The 23223-nt window shown below is 30.2% G+C and overlaps 1 protein-coding gene across 1 annotated transcript in view; it reads right to left on the bottom strand.

Moving 5' to 3' along the window:
- Positions 1-20221, bottom strand: part of LOC132935091 (uncharacterized) — a 48316-nt gene extending 28095 nt beyond the window's left edge. The window contains exons 1-3 of the mRNA XM_061001546.1: positions 19985-20221; positions 12494-12862; positions 5897-6035 (exon numbers count right to left, since the gene is read on the bottom strand). Of these exons, the coding sequence (XP_060857529.1) occupies positions 5897-6035; positions 12494-12862; positions 19985-20063 (587 nt within the window). The 5' untranslated portion in view covers positions 20064-20221. The remainder of the gene's footprint in view (positions 1-5896; positions 6036-12493; positions 12863-19984) is intronic.
- Positions 20222-23223: the final 3002 nt, after the last annotated feature.

Genomic DNA, 23223 nt, shown 5'->3' with positions numbered 1-23223 from the left:
TAAAAGTTTTGTTGAAAAATTGTTGAGACAAGATACAGTAATAATACTGGGGGTCTTCAAATTGCTATAGAAGTTGGTCGATTAAAACTTTGGCTGTTTTAAAAAGCTTTCAGAATTTCTCGAAAAATGAATATGAATTTTAGAAATTATAAAAAACTGAAAACATGACTAATATGTATAATAACATGTAATAATCTTACTGTTGTTAATATAACAAAATATTACCAAATTATTTCTATTTGTTATCATAAATGTGTTGGATAATAATTATAATAAGAATATAATATTTTCTTTTTATAGTTCAAATTCACGTTTATTAATGTTTGACTTTATAATGTGGAGCGCAATAAAAATTGTAATGACATTCATCGTGACCATAAAATTATTTTGAGAATTGGTTAAACCACTCGACTGACACATTTTTTTTGAGCTCATAATAAAATATGGATTATAATAATAGCATTATTATTAGGTTAAGGAAAAATAATAGAGGTAGATATAGCGTATAAATTCTGTGAAAGACGATCAGTCATACAAGAATACAGAGCTATTTTTTAAGAAAAAATCTATAGTTATTATATAATATTAAACATAGTCTGAATTCGACGAATAATAAATTATTATAATAATTCCGAAGAAAACAATATTATAATAATATAAGTTTAATTTGTCAATATTCGATAAAAGTGGAACGTGGTTTTTTTTCTTCGACATTATAAGTGACGCCTTGGAGAAATTAACATCACGGACCACCACTACGGTATACTGTATATTACATAATATAAGAAAAAGTTAATTAGGCAGTAATGGTAATTACTAATTACGAACGAATAACGAAAGATAATAAAAAAAAAACGTTTCTAAAGGACCGAGTTATTAACGACGGTAAAAATTAAACCTTCGAAACAACGTGCCATACTTTTCCTTGCATATCGCGAGCAGCGCTGAAGTTGAAACAATATTTACGAATATAATAGAGATCTAGCATAAGGAGTTTTTGTTTTTACTCGACACAGTAAAGTTGTGGAAGGCTGCAAAATACAGAGGGTGTGAAAATTACTTATTGTAAGTAGTCGTATTCCGCGTCCCCATAACAGTAGTCTGTTGCTGTTGTGTGTTTTCGATTTTCCAAGCGTATATGATTGGTTACGACAATTTATAAAACGCACGCAGGGGAGGGCGGAGGGGGCGTATCTCATCAATATGTGAACTATTGCAGGCTGCTGCTGCTACATCTTCGGTCAACCGAAGACTTAAGCGGTGACATGATTTATCGTCCACCGACTTTTGTCTGGACGTTTCCACTTTTTAGTGGCGTTTTTTTCCTTCCCGAAAACGTCTACAAGAATAACTGTTGAGTATATCCCCCCTCCCTTCAAAAAAAAAAATCCCATACGCGACAAACACTATAAATACAGTTTTACCAGTAACTTTTCCATATATATCTTACTCTTTTAGTTCCTCTAACTCTCACTTCCTCTTCGTGTAAGCATGGATTTTGGTTTTCTATCGTTTGTATTTATTTTGTATGAAGTATATTAATGTTATGAATGTGTACAGGCACTACAGGGTGACTCACTTTAAATGCGTTTATATGTGTAGTTACCAATATAAGTTTTATTGTAAAACGATACGCGAGATGCTACTATTATAATAGATCCGATCAATAGTTAGTGTTTTTAAATATAATTATAAAATGTAATTACTAATTAGTAATTATACATACAATAAATTATAAATAAGTACTTCAGTATAAGTAATAAGTATATTATAAGCAAATATTGATACTATCATTTTAAAAAAAATAAATAGTTTAAATATCAAAATATAATATTAATTAACAAAATGAAACACTGACCGCTGGTTTTAATATCTAAACTCGAAAAGTCGAAAGTATAATTTAAGTAGTGTCACGCTAATCGTTTCACAGTAAAACTCCTATTTTTTTTGTTTTGTAATTATGTTTACATTCTTTACGGGGTTGATTCAAAAATCTACTCAATCTATCTACTACCTACCTAGTGCTTCTAAGGAACAAGGAAAATTATTTCATTTTAGATTTGGTCATAATATTATAAAGATTAAATAGTTTCTAATTATGCTGTACAATGACTACAATGATCTATATATGGTTTTAAGTAAGTGTAGATAGAATTCAATTGAAACGAGAGAGAATATTAAATTGATTAATGATGTAACTATGTGGTTTGTCGCGTGATGCTTAATAGCACTGAGTAAAGGGATTTAAATATGAACTAATAATAACGCGTCTTTATATCAACAATAGAGATAATGAGTATATAGGTTGTATATACTCGTACACATAAGATATATTATGTATATAACTATTATATATACAAAGGGTTAGAATAATCATAATAATTATCATCGTTACCAAGTTGATTATGTCATATTAATAAATTGTAATTGTAATAATTAACGACAAAATATTAAGGAAAATAGATATTAATACAGACAAATAAACCCATTAGCAATTAATAACAAATAAAATTTTGGGGAAAATTAATTTATGTACACAAGACTCTATGATTTAGATTGATTTATACAATCTGTTTCTAAATCCACCCTTATTATAACAATTAAATACAATATTTTTCAAACCAATATGGAAGTGGTGAGTGGGGGGAAAAAGTAAAAAAAATTGTACTTTTATAAATAAATAAAAATTAAGGAAAAAGGTAGTTTTTATGCAAAATGCAAATCCAAATTACGACAAAAAATTAATAACTCTGGAGACTTGGGAATTGATCATCAAATATTTTATTAGTATAATTTAAATATGGTTTAATTTAAGAAAAGGCCCTATATTTTGTACTATTTATAGACATAACAATTTTTCAACTTCTTTACTTTTGTTTCGATTTATGTAGAATACAATAAATTTACGTTCATGAGTAACAAAGCTTCAAAATTTTAATTTTATTTAATTATAAGCTTATATTATGCGGTTAAAAAAAAATATCGAAAATACTTGGTCGATATTATTTCAAGCATTTTAAGTTCAAGTTATTATGAAATTCGTCCAAATCACGAAAATATTTAGTTATGTAATTTGTTGATTGAAATGTATGAAATTTCCAATTTAATTATTCTTTAGCTATAAGGATTGAAAAATGTTAAACAAAGTTCGAAAGTTTTCTTATAGAAAACTAAGTCTCCAAAATTTAAATGCACAAATATCTTTTTTTAGACATTTCGAGTTCAAATTTCCACAAAAATGGATATTAAAACGAAAAATATCGATTTTAATTACCTAAAATTCATGTAATTAAAAATATATTATTTTGTAGGGACTTTTAAAGAATTTACCGTTACTGCGTGTATAATTTACTATAATACACGATGCAATTTTTGAAATATTTATATTTATAAATATTTATATACCACGAACTTATTCAGTACCTATTGATTTATAAGTTAAAACCAGCTAGTAGTATTATATGAAATAAAATTATAAAATTATGTTACAACACATATGGTTTGTTCAAGGCAAAAATGAGTTCACTCAACAATAGAACTAATGAAAAAATAAATTATTTATATTACTAATATTAATATAGTATAGGTATTAAAAAAAATAGTTAGAAATATAGGCTGACAGACGTTTTTGTTGTTTACAAGAATTTATCATTAAATTAAATTTTAACACATCCCATACAGTGACATACTTAAGACCCATCAACCTACCTACCATTCAGCAGAGCGAGTTCCTCGATTTTATCAATAAGGATATTGGAAAGGATATCCCAAATGATAAGTTGGTATTAATAATTTGTTGTACCCACCTATTTAAGAAGCCAGCCGGTAATCAACTTTAAATTTCTTGACACACTATGTAATTTAATAATATAAGTTCAACATAGTGTTAATAGTGTTATTACAGTTGTATTATAGTTTTCAAACTGAATTATTTAGTCTTTCTTCGCCAAGTAAAATACATTCGACTATTCTTTTATATTTTTAATTATTCTGAGATATTATAATAATGTAGTTTTACAATTTTACAGTTCATTTCAAACAAGTTGAATAACTATTTATACCTGACCTCGGTTCTAAGAAAATTGAAAATTGACTTTTTAATTTTTTTAAGATACAGCAATTATAAAATTGAAATATAAGAATTACAATTTATTCATAACCTAAATAGTTCAAAGTTCCTGTAGAAATAAATTTTCAAATCGAATTCAAAGTTTTTGACAAAAGGATCAAAACAATATGAAATCAGGATTTTAATTTAGGATTTAATCAGAAAAAATAATAATTATCTATATTGTGTTTTGTTTTGGAGACTTTGGGTTTTAACTTTTAAAAGCTATATAATAGTTTTAAGAGAAGTTTTTACTTATACACATAGTATATACATTATACATAATATATAGGTATATTATATACTATAGTAATAGACAGCAAGCTTTACGAAAAACCCTACTATTACTGAAAAAAGTAATGTACCTCGGAACTTTATAAATGTATAATTTATATAAATTCAGTAGGTATTCACAAATAAAATAATCTCAATTGTATTCTTACTTAAAAACAGATATTTGATAATATTAGAACAAAATGTTAGTATTCAAAACTGCGTTTCGGAAAAACTACATCAATTAATTGTTCTTATCTATACCTATACATTTTCATGAATATAAATTATGTATAATTATATACCAATATTGTATTAATTAAAATTTTTTTAGGGCTTTGCACCCGAATCATTTATTTGGATTTCGGGTTTTGGTTGTTGCATGTATTCGAGTGTTGAAACTTGAAACACCAGAATAAAAAAATTAAACAAACGTTTAGTTGTTAATAACCGTTATTATCCTGGTATATGGGTGTTTACTGTTCAGTAGACAGAAAAAACATAATTTTTTATAGTTATTTTTATTAGTTACTTTTTTATAAAATTTTATTGTTCAGCTGTAATAAATTATATTAATAATGTTTGGGTCGCTGACAATGTATAGTTTAGTTGTTGACACAGACTAGACCCGACCATCAGATGGACGTCATCACGTAAATATTTTATAATACTAGGTATTGGCTATGTTTTGAATTTGGATTTATTCGATACTAATTAAGTAATTAATCATAATTTAAATAATTCAATATCTGGAAAATAGGTTTTATCAGAATCGAATGATAGAATTTAATTTAATTATCTAGTTATTTTAAGAAAAAATAATATTTATAGTGTTTGCCTCTATTTAATTGATTGTAAAATATCCTAAAATTGTTATTATTAAACAAATAATTAACTACAAAATCGAACTAACCACATAAAATACATAGACAATTATATATCACATGAAAATTGTAAAATAAAAAAATATTCGTGCTTCGGGTTAACCAGAATGTTTTATTTGGGTTTTGGTTAATTCAGGTGCAAGGCCTTGATTTTTTCGTATGTTTACTTACTCGTCATCATTTAAAAGATAAAACTAATTCTTATAGGATTTAGCCATTTAGGTATTTTAAAGTTAAAATACAACAGATTATTATTAATCAACACTAATATATTATTTATAAATAGGTACTAGGAAGATACTATTAATATAAACAAAACCATAGATGCAATCTAAAATAAAGTTTAAACGTTTTGAATTCAATAATTAAAATTAGATGTATATAGTATTACATATATAATTATTTTGGTTAATCAGTCACTTTTGGGCTACAACTGGAATCATATTTTAAATTCCAATAAGCGACCTTTTTTTGTATACTATATATAGTGAATAAATCTGCAACTATGCTAATGGCCATTATAGTTGCCGATGCGATCAATGATAAAAAAAAAAAAAACTGTGATTGCAATTAACAACAGTATAAAAATTACTGTACATCACGTTTGTTATAGGAAATTGATGCAATTTACCTGTTTTGAGTTCCATTTGTTTCGAGCTTGTACAGTTGCATCTTGGGCATAGGAAATACTCTGGAAATCGTACAAGATATGTTCACCATGTCTTGGTCATTGGCCTTGGTGCGTTTCATGTGCATATGTTGACCGGGCGCTGTGAAACGGAAAATAAAAGGTATGTTAAGTCGTAAACAAAGCTTGCATTCGAAAAAAAAAAATTCCATTTTATATTATTTACAATTAAAACGTTACACAATTTTTGCGTTTATAGTTATTCAGAATAATACGTTATCCAAGTTGTACGTTTAGCGTTATACAGAATCAAAACGTTATCCTAGTTTTGCGTTTATCGTTATTTAGAAGTAAAACGTTATACAATTTTGCGTTTATCGTTATTGAAAAGAGTGTTAATACCTATTAAATTTAAAAATAATAACTAATTCGGGTAGGTAATGGCCCGGATATGGAATATAATATAATATAATCAATTCTTAGATTGTTTACATGAAATAATTAATGTTTCTGCGAAACCAATAGACCTTTTAAATAAATAGATTTTAAAATATTTCGCTTTGCGTTATTTTTAGTTTAATGATATTCTATAAATTACGTTTTGCGTTATGTTTTGTTTAATGATATATAATATATTTTGTTAATCGTTATGTTTTGTTTTGCGGTATTTAATTATTTTTGATTATCGCTTTCCGTTATAATAACGTTTACAAATTTCAATAGTTTTTTTGTCAAATATAACGTCATTATAACGTTTGCAAGCCCTGGTCGTAACTCGTAAGTACATCGTATCAATATTAGGAACAAAGACGATGCGTGTATAGTTGTATGTGAAAAATATAATACCGACGACATTAAAAACCGTTAGATTTTAGAAGATAGTCGCAGGGGTGCTATTTTTGCATATAATAATAATATTGATGTAAATAAATTATGACCACCACTGGATTACAAAATAATCTAAAAAAGGTGTTCAGATTTTGATTTTCCGATGTTTGCATATTCGTCTATATATAGGTACAATTAATACAAGTATATGTGCCAGAAGAGGCGTGTTCGTCTTTTTTATGGCTTTAGGCACTAAAAATGAGCCACCTCTATAACAGGTAAACAAGTTATACCCCCTCCAAAATTCTCTAAATATTGAATATAATAGACAGTAGTACCTACCTAGCTAAATCTATTTGAATGTTTAGATAATTTTTTTCTCGCTTTTAGTTATTTAGCCTACTTTGAAAAATTTCAATGGATGTCCACCAAATTTTAATGAAACCTACAACGAAAATGTTTATGAATTATGAACCATCATCAATACACCAAAAGTAAGACCATTGTTTGGAACATTAAGAAAAACATTATAATGTAAAAAAATTGTAATAGTACTTTCTTATTATTATAATAGGCATGCAAAACAGATGTTATAATACATATAGTTTCGTATAACAATTATTTTTAAGATTATTATTAATTATTTTAATTTTAAAAGTTGACGTCTTTATTTTAAAATATTGTTTTAGTAGTCCTAGTAGGTTATATTTAATATGTAATAATACTGTATTATCCTATGACTAAGTCAGGAAAACTTTACACAGATAAAAAAAGACTATTATCATATTTATTATACGTACAATACAAAATATATTATTTTTAGTAAAATTACATAGGTACATAATATAAAATTCAAAATGAACAGGCGTTGTTACCATAATATATTATTATATATTACATTATAATTATTGCAATATTGCCTCTTCATTCTTTAACACGATCACAGACGTTCGCGCCGTTTGATCGAATACGTTAATAAAAAATGCATTACTATTGGCATTAACTTCGCAAGGGCTGGACTCACCCCCCCCCCCCCCCCCCCCCCCCCGAAATCGCATACACGCGTCATCCGACGGACCACCGCGATAATATGACCGTTCATGCGTATCGTGTGTATATACAACAGGGTATTTCACGGGTCCGCGTGTTTATTCTTACTTTTATCATTATTATTATTTTATTTCATTTTTTACATAATCTATCTTGCGAGTATCCGTTGCGCACACCCGCCGCCGTGTATACGGGGCGGCGTCCCGTCGTCGCTTATCCATCTACGTCCGATGTGGCTTAAAAAAAAATTGTCACCCCCCGCGTTGCACGTAGGTACATAAGCTTATATAACAATTTATGACTATGTATCGTGTGTACAACGGGCGCGAGTGTGAATGATTCACACGTCAAAAAAGACCATCAATCAAAAATTCGGGAGGAAAGTAACCAAACGTTTTAGCTTGTAATCGAAAACAACACTCTACCGTGCAGCAGCAGCGGCAGCAGTAGCAGTAGCGACGGCCACAGCGGATACAGCGACGGCTACAACAGCAGCAGCAGCAGCAGCAGGAGCAACAGAAGCAGCAGCCCTCTTTCCCCCCAAAATAATTCCAACCGTCGTCGTCGTCATTGTCGACTCTGCACGTTTCACCACGATCGCGCCTTCCACTCATATAGGTATACTGCTGAAATAACAAGAAATTCCGATCGAATGACCTGTGCCATACACGTTACATATATAGGTATATGTGTGTATACACGGTGCAGTAGTAATGTGGTATACGGCAAGCGAGTCTAATCAAAATCGTAAGATTTCCCGTCAAAGTTGAGAATTCCTGTAGAGCTTCCGACACCGCGATACGTGTTACACAATATATTATTATATTATATACGTATATATAATATAATACACATTTTATTCGGACTTCGACGTTTAATCGGTGCTCGAATTCTAGGACGTCTCGCAGTGTTTATACTGTCAATTTATCACGGATGTTTGGGAGATCCGAAACATTTAGTTATAGACGTTGCACGTAGAATCTCATCATTGCAGTCGTTTTCGGAGAGTATCTGACTATATTATATAACTATTTTGTGTTGGTGCGTGTCTAAATAGTGCAATAATCCGTTGGTTAGAGAAATCTCGTCATTAAATAAATAATTTTAATAAAACTCATATTATCTATTAGACTTACTGTAGTTTCCCTCAAATACATTGAATACCTCACTGTTTTTAGGCATGATTGAAAAATTCTTAAAAGTTTCGAAACGATCATCTGTGTCAATTTTTCTATCCATAAGACTTTTACGATCAAATAAAAAAACACATAGTTATACCTTTAGTTGTAAAATCTAAAACACTCCTTGCTTCACTATAACTCTAATGCAATTTTATAGCGAAACGCGACGCAGCTGATAATACAGCTGGTTGGTCGAGTAAATTGGTAATTCCTTTGATAATATGAACTGTACAATCAATTAGACGACTCGGTATTTTTTCTTTTAAATAAATGTTATTTTTGAAAATTATTATTTTTTAGTATTTAAGACGCAAAGCTTAAATTATAGGTACGTATATATTGCAGGGTGTTACATGATCTAAATAAAAGTTCTTTATAATGTTGTCGTGCATGTCACCCGAGAAATCCATGTTTACAACTCTGAGCTCTCGTGAACGTCACACGAAAAAATCGTCTTTCAATTCCATATCATGATATATAATATATAAACGCTTTTATATCATTAACTACTTTGATTATTGCATTACGGGATACACACAAAATACACAAGAGTGTCGAATATACAAGTTTATTCTTTACATTTAAATTATGATAATATCATATATCAGGCAGATAAACGATTAATCATTAGTGATGAACTGATAAAGTGATAAATAATATAATATAATATACCTCGCTGAACGAGTGGATGCACTTGGGCTTAAAAGTTTGTAAAATACGTTGCGTTTGCAAGGTTAATAAGGAATAAGGCATATAAGTATATGTTAAGTATATTGTATAGACACTCAAACGCTCAGCCTCTCAGAGATATCAATGTCACATTATGTTATATTGTTTTTGTCAATTCCTAGTTAGGAATTAAAAGAGTAAATGATCCATAGTACGACGGTACGGTACTACGGTATATGTAGATATAGTGTGCAAGATTTGTTATTAAAAATTAAATTTAAATGATATATTATATAATTCATACGAAAGCAATGTTAATAGAATTTGATACTCAAAATGGGTGAATACACTATAGCAATATTATGTTCATCATTTCAGAGACAAATTTTAATAAAATATCATATTTTAAAACGTGTACACTTGTACAACAAAAAACAAATAGGTAGGGGCTCTTCTTTTATGCTTCAATACTGTATATTACTAAAACGTGAATTGTTGTGCATATATCTATAGTAGTATATGTATTATATAGATCTATACTTTTCTATATATTTTATTTTTATTTGGAAAATTGTACTTTGTTAGTTGTTCTAGAAGGATGATAACTAGTGAGATAAGTTGTATAATTTAATTTGAAGGTCGGGTTCAATAGGTACCATGTAACGCATGTAGTACGCATGCAATCGTATAAGTGAAAACAATGAATTTTATAAGTTGAACATCTACTATTACTACAGACATCTCGTCAAGTGTCAAATTCTTCAAAAATCGTGGAATTATTCACGATTCTGGAATATGTTCAAATGCCGCAAAGCTTGGCAGTAGTAGCAAGTAGCTATGTGAAACTTAAAGTTAAGTTGAATGTTAAAAAGTTACTCGTAAAGTAACTTTATAACTTAACTCGTTGGTCTTAATTATTCATAATAAATTTCTCACGTAACAAGTTTAATTGAATGCATGGACATTATACAATGTAATGCTTTAATAACAAATAACAATAAGTAGCTGGTAACTACCAAGTTATTTTTGTAATCACTGCTAAAATCCCAATGCTCCGTAACACTGGTGAATGATTAATTTAATATAATATTTATATACTTTACATTGAAAGGGTTTTTGAATTGTAAAAAAGAAATCACTTTTAACTTTAATTCCACTAACTAATTTCTATGCAACTAAGTTAGACTTTTGGGAAATTTCAGAAACCAACTTAAATTACAATTTTATTAGTTTTTGGATAAAAGCAAGGATTAAGTGGTTAAAAAAAAATATATCAGATGGTCATTAAATGACATTGCAATTGGATAATCTTAATCGTGTCGTATTGAAATAATGTACATGTTAATATTGTTGATAGTTGGCTTCCCAGCTCTACGCTTCCATTAAAAAAAATTATATATTTTATTTACTGTTGGCTGGATGAACAATATACAAATATTAAATTATGTTTTATATTTTTGTGGATGTATTAACTTTTTAGTTTAATTGTCATTTCCAACCAACTAAAATCTTTCATAAATTAGAAGAAAAAAATATAAATTCTAGTATTTGAATATATATTTTAAATACCATTACACTTATTTATTAGAATTTCTAAGTCTGTAAAAACGGGGAGGCAACTATTTTTTTTGCAACCAGTATATTTTGTTTTAATGATTGGTTGATATTAAAGTCTATAGATGTACACAACAATTAGCGACATTTCGCGTTGCGATAATTTGAGAGCATGTACCAGAATAGAATCAAAAATCTATAAGGAAATTCCCAATAATTATGTTATTAAGTCCAAACATAATTAAATAAATATTTTATTATTGATGGAAGCCGCCCAGGTACTTGCTATTTGAGTATTTCGATAAATTTAATACATTGACATTTTGTTGACTTTTTATATGGTACTTAAAATAAAATTATTTCAGTGTTAATTTGTATCTTACACGTATGAGTTATGAGATTGTTAAAAGCGTTAAAGAAAAACAAATTAATTTTATCTAGAATAGAATGTTAGTGTTTACCGAGGGGGAAATAAATAAATTTGAATGTATAATGCAAAGTTTTAAATATAATTTCTTAATAACCTATATGATTGAAGATTGTCTTAAGTTAATATGTATTTTTACATACAACATACATATAATAATTATTAGTTAAAATAAATAAAAACAACAACAATGGTGTAATTTTCGTTTATAAATGATAATGACGTATTTTACATTTTTACCATATTATTATAATACATATTATTGAGTGTTAGGAACGAATGGAACTGATAGATCTTTGTAAAGCTGAGTAGCTAAACACATTGTAACGGTTTGAAAAGAAGTAGTTTTTTGCACACAATAGTAAAATGAGGGAATTATTTTTTTTGAATTCCGGCCGTAAATATAGGTATACAGAGAGAAAGTACACTTGGGGGAAAAATACGAAGCCATGTCAAGCATTTTCGAATAAAGAGTCATGTATTAGAGTAATAAAAAAAATTGATTATAAAGCTCACAACATGAATTCAAAGGGTTCCCTATTCTGACTATTCTTAAAGGAAACGAAAATAAGTGCATCGAAAAAAGTTATATATTTTCGACGTTTACGAGCGATAACTATTTGCCACAATCTATAATGTTTGAATGTAAAAGTATTATAATATGTATTATCATAATATTATAAAACTCTTGTACAGCAAGTTTTACGTATCACATCGACTGTTCGTCATTAGTGGTCACGCAGGATCGAAACATTCGACTGCAAGCCATAATATACAAATTATTTTCGATTTATTTCGCTGGGCTCCCTTGCTCCCCGCGCCCCTGGTGGGTGTAAAAACTACCCGTCACACTAAAATTTACGATTTATTGCATTAAAAGTGTTCGCTCACCGTAAACGACCATCTTCTTAATCATAAAATCCTCGTCGTTGTACGTGGACACGACGCACTTGTAGTTGCCAGTCAGCTCGGTGGTCGGCCGGATGATGTACAGGGCGCGGTACTTGGCCAACGCGTCGTCGGTGGGCGCAGCGAAACCCAACCGGATGTGGTTTTTCAGTGGACCGATGGCCCGGGGTGGTTGGCCCTGTATCCACTGGTATGCGGGGCTGGGGCTGTTGTTGAAATACCACGTGATCACTAGCCCCTGAGCCTCTTCCGGTTTCACCTTGTAAACGCAGTCCAATACGACGTACTCTGTACCGTTCAGCACCGCACTCGGCACCCTCTGGTCCGTTATCGTAACGCTGTCCACGACCGCTGTACATACAGACAGACACGAACACACTTTTAACACGATATTATAATGTAATTTTTTAATAATAACAGCAACAACACGCATATATCTTTAAAAGTTCGATTTCTATTTGAGGAATCGTTTAAGTTTAATTTTTTTGAAATCAAATAATTTACATTATCGTTTATAACCATGGTCCACTAGTTCAATAGTTCATTCAATTTTAATCCCCAAAAATAGATATTAGTAATTATTGGATGCAATAGAGAATATTTTATACATTGATAGAGCATGCATTATATTCAAGTGTGATCGAAGTTATGTCATAGCTACGTCATCTGTCGTTTCATGTGCCTTTTATCGTATACTGATAGGCTGTTTAATTGTGGTGTCATTCACTAACCACGATCTACCGGGAAATTTGCAGATATGGGCCGTGCTCAAGTTTTGGATACGACACGACACGAAATACGCGATGTAAAAGTGTGAACTTGGCTCATTTTAGTTATGAAAGTGGTTACTTGCAATGGTTGACGGTTGTGGTATCTTCACCACTGATAATATTAAATAATAAATATATAGAATAATAACTTGAAAATACGATGTGACAATTAATATTTTTACAGTCATTAGTAATGACTCATTACATTAAGAGGATCACACTTGAATATATCTTCGATCACAGTATACCATTTATTGGTGTACCTATATTAGGTAGGTATAAGGATGTCCTACCCTATAGTATAATTATACGTATCTATTTGATATCTGAAAAAAAGCTTTTTTAAATTATGATTATTTCAGATACATATTGCTGTTAGGGTAGCGCGTCTTGTCATTCAGTCGTTATAACATATGACAATGTGAGGTTATAGTTACGCCTTCTTCGTTGCTACCACGGTAGATTATAATCTATCGTGGTTGCTACCTATACTCGGCATTAGAGTGTATAACTGAATTTTGAATCGCATTTAAAAGTGATTTGACATTATGCATAATATACTACCATATTATATGTTTTAACATTTTTTTTTTTAAAAGTTTTGTCTAAAAATAATTTTCCAAAATTAAAAATTGTGAATGAAAGTTGCTGTATAAACGCGCCCTTAAAAGTATATGCGACGAAAACGTCGCGTTTTGTATTGTGTACATTTCATTATTCATCGTTTTCGTCATAATTAATTGGTTGGCGATAATTGCTGCCGTATCTCGTAGGCTAGAAAAATCATTAAGTTGTCTTAACTTTGAAAACAATTATCGTGAAAGCTTTTTTTTACCAACTTTTGTAGACACGTGACGAAACTTCTGCAAACTGCGGGCATCTGTGCGTGTAGGTACCTAACCTATCCCACAATCTAACGCCGTATATAATTACTTATTATATTATTATTAGATAATATTATATTATGTATATATTACATGTAATACGTAAAAGTGTATAACCATAACGTATAATGTGTACTTTCCTCTGACAAGTGACAACGCCGTATTTAAAAAATGTTTGAAATCAATGTCAAATTTAGGAATTATATATTATACACCCTAAGTCAACATATCACTGCCTTCTCCCATTGTGGACATTTCACATCGATCTATAACTGATCTACATTTAATACGTCATGTAATATCGTATATATTTTGAAGGAATTAAATATAATAATACTTTAAATTTTAAAATATGACAAATATTTAAACAAAAACTACCATTTACTTGATTTATAGAAAGTAAAATTCAAATGTCCCTCTAAAGTTCCACTTGCAGAGTTGCAGCAATTTAAAAATAAATCAGCACAATTTTTTTTAGGCATTTGGAGTTTAAATTATGACAAAATATTATATTTGAATATAAATTAACAATTTTTCTTTCATAAAAACGTATTCAGTAGGTAATAAACAATATCACCTTTAGTTATTTTGTTGAAATTACAAAAAAAAAATATTCGTTAAAATTTGAAACATTTTGCCGATTCTCCATTAATCATTATTATTATTATTATTATTATTATTATTATTATTATCTATCTACTTACATTTACGTATATTATTATTTTCTAAGCACAATGAAATTTTATTTTCAAAATACTTATACTAACTCTAAGCTAAGTATTTATTATTCCACACACTTTACATACATCGGTACATCGGTACATCGGTGTTCACTTATAAGTTAAATGTTGAAAACAATATTATCTGATAGGTATAATATATGTAGGTACTATAACAATTAATATTTTAAACTTAACAGTAGATATAAATATATCTGTCGATTTTGTCTAAGATTAGTTTAAATTCAACTTACTTATTTTATCGCTAAAAAAAAAAATAATATAGGTAAATATAGATATTATCAAACATGCGTAAAAATGGGTGGCTGACACCGTGTGCCTCTAGAATCAATTTTTGTATAGGTATATAATGATTTATCATTAAATTTAAATTTAATACAGTCATTACCGTGACTTATTCAATGGCGAGAATACCAGATACCTACACTAAATCAATAAGTTCTCTGACCAAAAAAATATTTACATAATCACGACTTATAATTTTTGGATCACTAGGTAGATATTTAATTTTTACCACCCCTTAAAGGGGCATTCGCCAAATCACCTCAGTCAATTTTACCCCCTAAATGCGTCACTACTTGTAATTAATTATAATAGCATTGATAGTTTATAATAATATTAACCAAGTACAAGATATGTGCAGATATGTATGCTAATGAATAGTATATACTACACTGGCAAAATATTAAATGCACCGCCTCATTACGTAATTTCTAAACTCTCCTATACCTAACTCTAACTTATAATCGAATTTCACAAATTATTCATTCCGGTTATACCATACCACTACACACCCTTTAACTACATAAACATAATTTGAACTACTCAAATTACTCTAAATGGTTATTTAAAAGGATAGGGAACGAATAAGGACATGTCTTTCTAGAAACTAACAAAATTGTTGAACAACTTATTTTCTTGATCTTTTAAACCCTCACTTATCAACTAAAAAATATGAATAAGTTCCGGAAAACATTTTATTTCACCTGTACATCACGTCTAACACGTGTTTATTACATCGGATCGATATCTACCTATATGGCTATATCGATAACGTATTACAATAACGTGTGCAAATAATATATTCCAGCTACATTATTTAGAAAACCAGACCACGTATAAGGTACATTTATCTTAGAAGCGGGAGAAAAATGCTGGTGCTTGCATAACTTGATGGCTTAAGGACTCAAAACATCAAGGGGTGGGGTGAAAAGGATTGTCTAATAATAAATCGACTCGCTTCATAGACAGCGGGAAAATAGGCCTGGCTGCGCTGATATACCTCTGAATTTTCAAATCTACACGTGTGTCCTGATATAGAATCGAACCGATGTATTCAAAGCGGAATCTTATAAATGTACATAATAAACAATGTGAAAAACAAAACGAGTTTATGTGTGAAAACATAATGCGCTATCCTTTTGCAAATATATAGCACGCGTGTAAAAGAGAGAAATAAAAATTAATATTTCTTTAATCTAGAACTCAACACTACGACCACCACTACCACCACTAAAACCACCACTACACAACTCTCGTCCGTCGTTCATGCTGTGTGTTTGCATCTTCCGTGGATTTAAATTCCATTTCCATTTCCATATATTATATTTAAATATATCGTTTTTTATGTATTTTTCTTTTTTTGTATAAATATCAACATAATCGCTTTCTTCCAGTGGTGAACTTTCGTCGTATCTATACCTCATCGTTTCCGTCATCGGATATGCGGGAATACCGATAATGGATTGTTTCGTTTCGTCGAAAAATAATAAATAAGTAATTCCACCCCGTCTGCCCGGCTTGTAGGGATAAAATGAGAAGTTTTTCAATGTAAAAATGTTGTGGGCGTAGGGGTGGGATGGATATCGCTATAAGACTTTGAAGCACCAAAAATCACCTCTTGATCCAGAAAGACACTTAATTAGCCGCACATAAACTGACTTGAATTAACGATGACAGTAGCAGTGAAGGCAATAGTCCCTTACTACAAAGTCTAATCGACCACTTTCACCCAAATGTTTATCAGTTATTTTTCAATACTGTTTGTTTGCACACGCATCCTCCGCCGCGCGCACTCGTCTTAATTAAAATCGAACACCCTGTGATGTCCGATTATGATGGATCCGAAATGATGAAATTAATACCACTCAAAAACAGAGGACTTAAAGTTATTCCATATTATGTACATACATATACAATATACCTACATGTTTAATGTATAATATATTCTACCTATTTGGTACTTATAATATGCATCATAATACGTTTATAATATATTGACATTACCTACATAATAAATTTGCTCATCGAATTTTTGACTAACCGTATAACAGTATTTATTAAAACATAATAATATATAACATATACTATATAAAATATTTTAAAACATGCAATTAAGTAATAAAATAAATTTCAAAACTATCTGGGTATATAGCTATTATAATTTCCAGTACCTATACCTGTATTTAAATTAAATAAAATAATATATTAGTTACTGTCTTAATGTTTAAAACTAGATAATTCACAATACAGTTTATATCAATCACTATTTACTATTTAGAGTAGGTACCTACCTACCTAATATAAAATACAAAAAATGATAATTCATAATAAAAGGACTTTAATTGATTATAATATAATATATTATAGACAAGGCGTATGTTGTATAACCATCGGAAAAAACCTTATCAAATTTATCCATCGTCGTTTCATAACTAATAGAACACACGTGTTTATCACCAATTCTGCACTTTTAGACATACACAATAGTATCCACTTATTTAACTTATTTCCAATATTTAAAGTTTATCTTTTTTCGTCTTGTAGCAAGTATTACTCATACTTATCGCCCGACCATACAATACATGTCACTCAGTGAATAAATTCACCTAGACATCCCATTTCCGTTATTTTCTTTCTTCATCCTTGCTTTTATTCTAACGTCTGTGAGGTGGTTTTTTTTTTTATTTCGTCTTTGAAAAGGATTATCTTACCAAGATGACAAGTAAACATTTAAACCAAACATTTTAACGGAAATACAACTAAAATTGTCTTTTAAATTAATATTATGCACACTTTAAAAGCACATCGATTTCATTATTATATTTTATTTTGAGTTGAAAACATTATTCAACAAAAAATATATTACATTTTATTTTATGTTGAAATCATAAGTATATATGTAACAGTCAGTGAGTGTATAGATACAGGCAAACTTTCAAAATTTAAACTCGCACTAATAATTAACAATTTATTACTACTTTTGAGATTCAACAATAAACTCCATCATATTTTTAAAGAACCGTGAACGATGTCGTAAAATAACTTTTCCGAGCTATAAGAAACTGATTACTCACGCTAGACAGTAGGTAAATTTATTTTAAGTTACTTAATAAAAATTTATTTTGATGATTGACGTTATCAGAATTTAACACTTATTGTCGTGAAAAAAATATACTTTTCATCAAATCCCTACCAAATACCCTGTCAAAAAAAAATGACTAGTTCCTACTAAATATCATTATTATTATTTTTTTTATTTTAGAAAGTTAGAAATATTCAGAATATAATATATTTTATCAAATCTTTCATGATTAATTGATAAAAATGTATGGTGACAAACAGCAAAACGACTAAAGATTTTCAATTTTTTGTAAAATATTTTTTCTATTATAATATATTTATATATTATGAACTTATAAGTATTTGCAGAACAATGCAATATCTTATATCCGTAGACAATATTACAAAATGCGTATTTAAATGTATATTATTATTCTCGTTGAATCCGCATTTGATCATTATTCTACACCAGTAAACAAATTGCCTGTCTAAAAAGTTCATTTCAAGTTGATGTCAAGATCTTAGGGAAATTATATCGTATTACAATTTAAAGACTATTATTATGTATGTTTTCGAAGGAATCTTATGTCAAATATATTTGCAAATGTGAATCGTGAAACGATGATTTTTTGTAATATTGTTATTAATATTTTAATTATATAATTACTTATTCTTTGGGCGTTGAGCTCAAATATTATACAATATTCAACAGTTTTGTCAACTTGTTAACAAAATAAAGCATTGGTATTTTAAATTTTAAATCTAAAATTTGACTGTTTACCTTCACGTACTATATTTCATAAGAAAAAAATAAGAAAAATGTTTCCGCGAACGATGTAAAATAAATATTATATTTTTGCCTACGCGTTTATATGACTCAGCAAATGTCACATAAGTTCGCAGTAATATTTTTCTTAACCCAAATTAACTTTGAATAATGTGTTAGCTCTCTGATTTAGATTTACGACTTAAAACAACGAAATGGCTAAATAATAAATATCTCCACGGTCCCTTTGAAATTATCCCTAGAGATCGTTCTTAGCCGCGTCACCCCTATCCGGGGAAAAAACTGTTTATTATTCGACGCGAACGATCGCGAGTTTTTCATCTTTATCCTTGGCAAAAACTTTGCACCATATTCGCTTAAAATTGTGTAGCGTTTATGAAATCTTCCGGCTTAAAAAAGGAAAAAAAGAAACATGTACCTATTTTATTCTCTAGATGCACTTCAATACGGCGCAGTATTATTAAACCTTCGTGCACACATATATTCGTTCTCATACGGTTCAAAGGCGCGTCAATGTCTTTTACATTTTTAATAATTATTTGTCTCATGCAAAGATTTAAAAACTCTTGTGCGCTCGGTGCGCATGTCTATATATGTATATATTATATACCTTAACAATATTTGTTTTTTTCCAAACCACCGACTATAATACACATGCATCGAGAAAAAGGTTAACCCGTGTCAAAATGTTATATAATTTTGCGATTAGATTGCGTAAACAAAACACGTTGTCGTATCATAATATATACTGAAGTGTTCATGTACCTATATACGCACCAAAATTGTACGGTCAGTATTAGTGTTGATAAGTTTGCGGGGTATGACGACGACCACAATGACGCCGATACTTAATTAATTTCATGTATATATATATATATACCTAAGCAGTAACCTAGAGGGGGGGGGGGGGCAAAAAATTGAGCAAAATAATAAATAGATCGGGTTCTTACCGTCGAGCGCGATCGTGCAAGAGTAGAACAAGGAGTACAGGCCCAGGAGCAGCTTGGTGGTCACCGGTGGCCGGACCATGGCTGAAATCGGCGTCCACGGCGGTCCGGCGGCGGCGAAGATGATGCTCTCCGGAGTCCGGACAAGAGTGTCGGCCGGCCGGTCGTCTCGCTCGGCTTCGGCGTCTGAGGCGATGTGTGCGTAATATGGCTGTCGACGGCGACCGAGTGCGTCGTCGGCGTCGGTGGCGGCGACTGCCGTCGTAGGCTGGTACGACGACGGCGGAGGGATGGGATCCCGCTGCCGCCGCCGCCGCCACCACCGCCGGCTCGGTCCGATGTCCACGTGGTGCGCGCCGCCCGAAATGCACCACCCTCACCACCGCGGCTGCCGTCGACGGTTGCCGCATGCCTTGTGTGTTTACAACCCTTCAGCCCGCCCACGGAACACACACGTCCGGAAAACGAGAATCAAATTCGAACTTGTTAATTTTTTCTATTATTATCATTTAAGTACGGTTTTGAGATGGTAAAAAATAGTGCACATCGAATTACAATTTTTTCGCGTAATTTTATATTATTGTGGTAAGCATATTACCGGACTTGGCCCGTTGGCCAGTGGTCACTGAGTAAGATTTTGTCCTATGGTGGTGAGTTCAAGACCAAGTTCAAGTTGTCAAAGCTAATTATTTCAGAAACATCAATAGTAATTTTTTTTTAATATAATTAATATAAAATAATTTCTTGGTAAACAAAACTCCGACCCTCGCAGCACACACCGCGTGTTTTATATCATCTATAGTAGGATTATGTGTTTTGTTCGTCACATAATACTATAGCAGTAGGTACCTATTGGGGTTTTGATGCAACCTTCCGGTACCTATAATACTCCCCTTCATGTGTGTATTCTCGTACGTGGTCGATGAACAACGTCGATTGTACTTTTTGTTTTACGACTATTGAAGCGGAAACGCGACGACTGCCCAAGTATTGGTTTGCAGTTTTTGCCAACCACCTAGGGTGTAATTCGGTGTTCAGTGGTTTTCTTAATACGTTGCATATCTATAAAATTAAAAAATAATAATATATAAATATTATGTTCATATTTGGAAAAATTAAAACCTGGGAAAATATAATAGGTCCCCTAAACCCTGACCTATTTGAACCTGCCGCGGACGTAAAGTGATGTAATTATTATCGATATATCAGTTTTAACTTTTTTAAGTAGGTGGCCATTTAATTGATAGAAATATAATATGTTGAAATTATTTATTATAAAAAAAAAATCTTTTGGTTTTTCAAAAATAATTTAAATAAAAAATGTTTTTATAATTTATTCTTTTTGAAGGCAGTCACAAACGTAATACATTAATTGCAGCTACAACATCTAGATTAAACAGACGCTGTATACTATAAGCTATGTGACAATTATTCTTTGACTGCACTCATTTTCAACAAAATCTTGACCATTTAGTTAAATTAAACCGCAATCAAAATTAAATAATTGAATTAAATAAATGCCATTATGTTTACTATAATGAATTATACATAGAAAACAAGGATTAAAAGACTCTCAACTAGCATAATTCTTTGAAATAAGTACTGTATCTTGAATTTCGTTACATTTATAATACAGTAAAATCTCTAAATATCTGGGTCATCTCGGTTGCTCAAACTTTGTAGGCTATTTGGAGGTGTCTACCTTGATAGTGTTCAGTTTGAAGAAAGTTTATCATTTGCAGAACAAAAAAACGTTTACTATTTTGAGGTATCCGCTGTATTGAGGTTCTCGTTAAGGTTGGGGGATAAAGGGTTGTTCACTGTACTATTATTTTTTATTTTTTAAAAGTTATAAATATTATAGTTAAAAATTATAAAATATGGTTTTAGTCTATTCAATTATGCAATACATTTTGCCATTGAAATTAAGTATAAAGTATTGTTAAGGTTTATTTGCATGGCTTCTCCTATAAAACATTTTTAATTATGCTGTTTAACCCCTTCACGTTGTCAACAATGTGTTATATCGTTAATCTCAAGCACTCGTCAAATTTGATACCTTTTTTATATGTAGGTACAAGTTACGATAACACCCAAAGGGCAAAATTACAATTATTCTGCAGTGAGGGTGATTACGTATTGGCGTGAAGTTGTTCGACTTTCTGCGACTGTGATGGCCTAACTCGGAAGCAACAACCAATCGAACAGCCCCACATGCAATAGAAATGGACCACAGTCTTTTAAATTACACCAGTGATATAGATTTTCGACATGTTCCTGGATCTATTTTATTACCACAGCAACTCGGTCTCAGAGGCACGGATTTAATTACTATAATAATGTACCTACCAGTTACATCAATAAAATATAATAAAAATTATATTTATGCCAGGCTATGCGTATAAAATAATAAGGTAAGTAGCGCAATTTAATAAAATAATACCATTTCGTTGTAATTGGCTTATGCACATTTAAGGTTTTGAATAAAATGACCCTTTAATCAAATTTATTTGTCCAGCATTATGTCCTATGTCCATTCCTAGGACTTATAGGAAAACGTTAAATAAATAACACGTAAGTATAAATTTTCTGTAAAGAACCGGTCAAATTATATCAGTTAATATCCAATAGCTGTAAAAGTGTAAACAAATTTTATACAATAAAACCAATTTAGCAATTAAAAACTTAACTTTATACTTTATGTAAATTTCGTCTAGACAATTTTATAACTTATATAACAGTATATTTAAGAATATAACCAAGCTCAATTAATAATATTATAAACAGTCTGTAACTATAGTACGACCACTACAACCTCGCATTTGCGTCTCATCCGTAGTGTGTCCGTAAATTTATTGCATTAAAATTACGCGCACTTACGGTAGTAATCCTACGTTAAATGACCTTAAAATAAATCGATTATCTTTGAATAGTTCAAATTAATTTATCTAAGATTTCATATTCAATCCATATATTTGTGAAGTGTTGTGAAATAGTGAATGACAAACTTTGTTCTTAAATATAATATTTGTACAGCATTTTCTCCGTTCTAAAATCAGGTATTATTTAGACTTTAAGTTACTTATAAGTTATAATAAAACATAATATTTTATATTATTGATTTTTTTGTTACCTGTGTATCAAGTTGCTATAAACTGATGTTTGCAATTTGTTTATTATAAATGCGGGTTACTAATTACTATTATAGGTTAGACTCTAACCATTAGAGTGTAAAAATGCGT

The sequence above is a fragment of the Metopolophium dirhodum genome, chromosome 1 (assembly GCF_019925205.1).
Source record: "Metopolophium dirhodum isolate CAU chromosome 1, ASM1992520v1, whole genome shotgun sequence".
NCBI classification, from domain to species: Eukaryota; Metazoa; Arthropoda; class Insecta; order Hemiptera; family Aphididae; genus Metopolophium; species Metopolophium dirhodum.
This window is presented reverse-complemented; position numbering and strand designations above follow the sequence as displayed.